Source organism: Lycium ferocissimum, unplaced genomic scaffold (genome assembly GCF_029784015.1).
Source record: "Lycium ferocissimum isolate CSIRO_LF1 unplaced genomic scaffold, AGI_CSIRO_Lferr_CH_V1 ctg9069, whole genome shotgun sequence".
In the NCBI taxonomy this organism is placed as follows: domain Eukaryota; kingdom Viridiplantae; phylum Streptophyta; class Magnoliopsida; order Solanales; family Solanaceae; genus Lycium; species Lycium ferocissimum.
In genome coordinates this window covers 62,302-64,314 of record NW_026727563.1, presented here as the reverse complement: position 1 = coordinate 64,314, position 2,013 = coordinate 62,302, and the positions used below count along the sequence as shown (strand labels likewise).

The 2,013-nt window shown below is 35.9% G+C and overlaps 1 protein-coding gene across 1 annotated transcript; it reads right to left on the bottom strand.

Annotated features, from left to right (window-relative positions):
* Positions 1-320: 320 nt before the first annotated feature.
* LOC132046028 (protein FANTASTIC FOUR 3-like) lies at positions 321-1,523 on the bottom strand. The gene has a single exon (XM_059436576.1). The coding sequence runs from the start codon at positions 1,352-1,354 to the stop codon at positions 422-424; it is 933 nt and encodes a 310-aa protein (XP_059292559.1). The 5' UTR covers positions 1,355-1,523; the 3' UTR covers positions 321-421.
* Between the last annotated feature and the right edge of the window lie 490 nt (positions 1,524-2,013).

Sequence of the window (2,013 nt, the reverse complement as noted above, 5' to 3'; positions counted from 1 at the left end):
AAATAAAGGGTGCAATATAACTTTTATGGGAACTTGTGAGAACTTTTGGGAAGCCATGTTAAAAACTAACGCTAATAACTAACATCCACAAGCTCATAGGATAACTAGGGGCGGCGGAAAGTGGGTTAGTGAGCAAGCGTGATTTACTTCTATTAAAAATTACTATATATATATATATATATATTAAATTTTTTTTTTTTATGTATAGATGTAGATATCGAATTCCTTTTACTTCTTCGTTTCTTACTTTTATGTCAACCTCGCATGGGATTAACTGGCTCGCCACCGAGGACAAGGACAAGTCTATATATATATATATATATATATATATATATATATAAAGAGTGACAGAAAGGGTTTAAAAGCAAAAGAAAAGATCGAATTTTTGAAACGAAAATTGAAGTGTTCCAAAGACAAAACTTTAGGAAGTAGCCACCCACAAAGGGTTCCTCCAATCACAAAATGTCTTATTGCCTTGCCTGCCTTCCGTGCACCTACGTACCCTTTGACAATTCACTTTTCCAGTTTCGGCCTCAACATCATAAGTATTTCCATCCATGTCCTGTTTCATGTACATGCCATTTTCTTCTTCTTCTTCATCTTCTCGTTCTTCTTCTTCTTCTTCCTCATCGTTATTTTCACTTTCAAACACGTCGTTTTCAACTTTTAATTCTTCCTTCTCTTCATCGGTCGTTTCCATTCCAAAATTTGAAGCAGAGCTTCCATCATTAAAGAAACAGAGCCTAAGGCGGCCATTGCTTCTTTCAGCTTGAAAATAAATGTGCATTTTCGGGGCCTCAACAGCCTCGATGACTAACCTACCACCTTCTCTATGTGGCCGAACATGTAGAGATTTCGATCCTCTTAAGGTTGTCAAGGGAGGTGGAAGTTTTCGGCAGCTTTCAGTATTATAAGTGATCTGCTTATTATAATTAGATGATGGTGATTCGACTCGAGTATCTGTTTTTGGTATTAACGTTGGCGATTTCTCTGTTTTTGACTCGTGGGAGGAAAATGAGAAAATGCTGCTTTCAATAGTTTGATCAGTTCCCGTTTCACTTCCCAAATTTTCAGTACATAATGCAAGACTTTTTTCGCTAAGTCTTGATGATGAGGAGTGTCGTTTGGATAAAGGGTGAACATAAGTGTTTTCCTTTTCCTTTGAGTTGGTGGAGAGACTTTGAAGGGAACTCCAGCATTTTTCATTAGTAATATTTTCCAAATTGCTTTGTAGATGAGGCAGAGTGGTTTCTACAATAGGAGTTGTGGTTGGTACTTTGAGGTTAAGGGTAGTTGTTTCAATGATATGGGACTCACAACATGACTGCAAATCTTGAAACACTATGGTTGACATTGTCAAAATAATTCTAGATGAGGAAGAATCTTGAATATGAATTTGAATTTTTCTAGGGAGTACAATTTTGTTGTTCTTTGCTTTTGTGAAGCACAAGTAAGAACGAAAGAAGATTGAAAACTGAACGAGGGATAAGTGAGGGGTTCGGTCTGAATTTGTAGTGCTCAAAAGTGCGCGTGGCTGGTGGAGTGGGTGGGTTGGGTGTTTGGGGGGGGGGGGGTCGTTTTGCACCACTTGAATTGTACAACTGTTGATCCCATACCCATGAAAAAGAAAAATTAATTTTCAAATGAATGAAAATATTCGGGACTATTTCATTCCATTCATAGTATATGGTATTAAAATAAAAAAAGAACGTGAGTACTTTTCTGCAGACAATTTTTTTGTTTTATTTTATGAACCAATCAAATGTGGAGATAAATGTGCTTGATGAGAATCTCCAAGTGAGTCATATATATTTGTATTACTAATAAGGGTGCATGAATGCCAACATTTTCTCCTAAAACTAAACCATTTTTTATTTGTCTTTTTTCCTATTTTGCCAAATAATTACTAGAGAAGGCTAACAAATTAATTAAATAACCAGAAAATGAAAAAAGATTCTTCCACATATTTTTGAACAGGAAAGCAGCTCTTCAACAACTTTTGGTTTAAGTTAT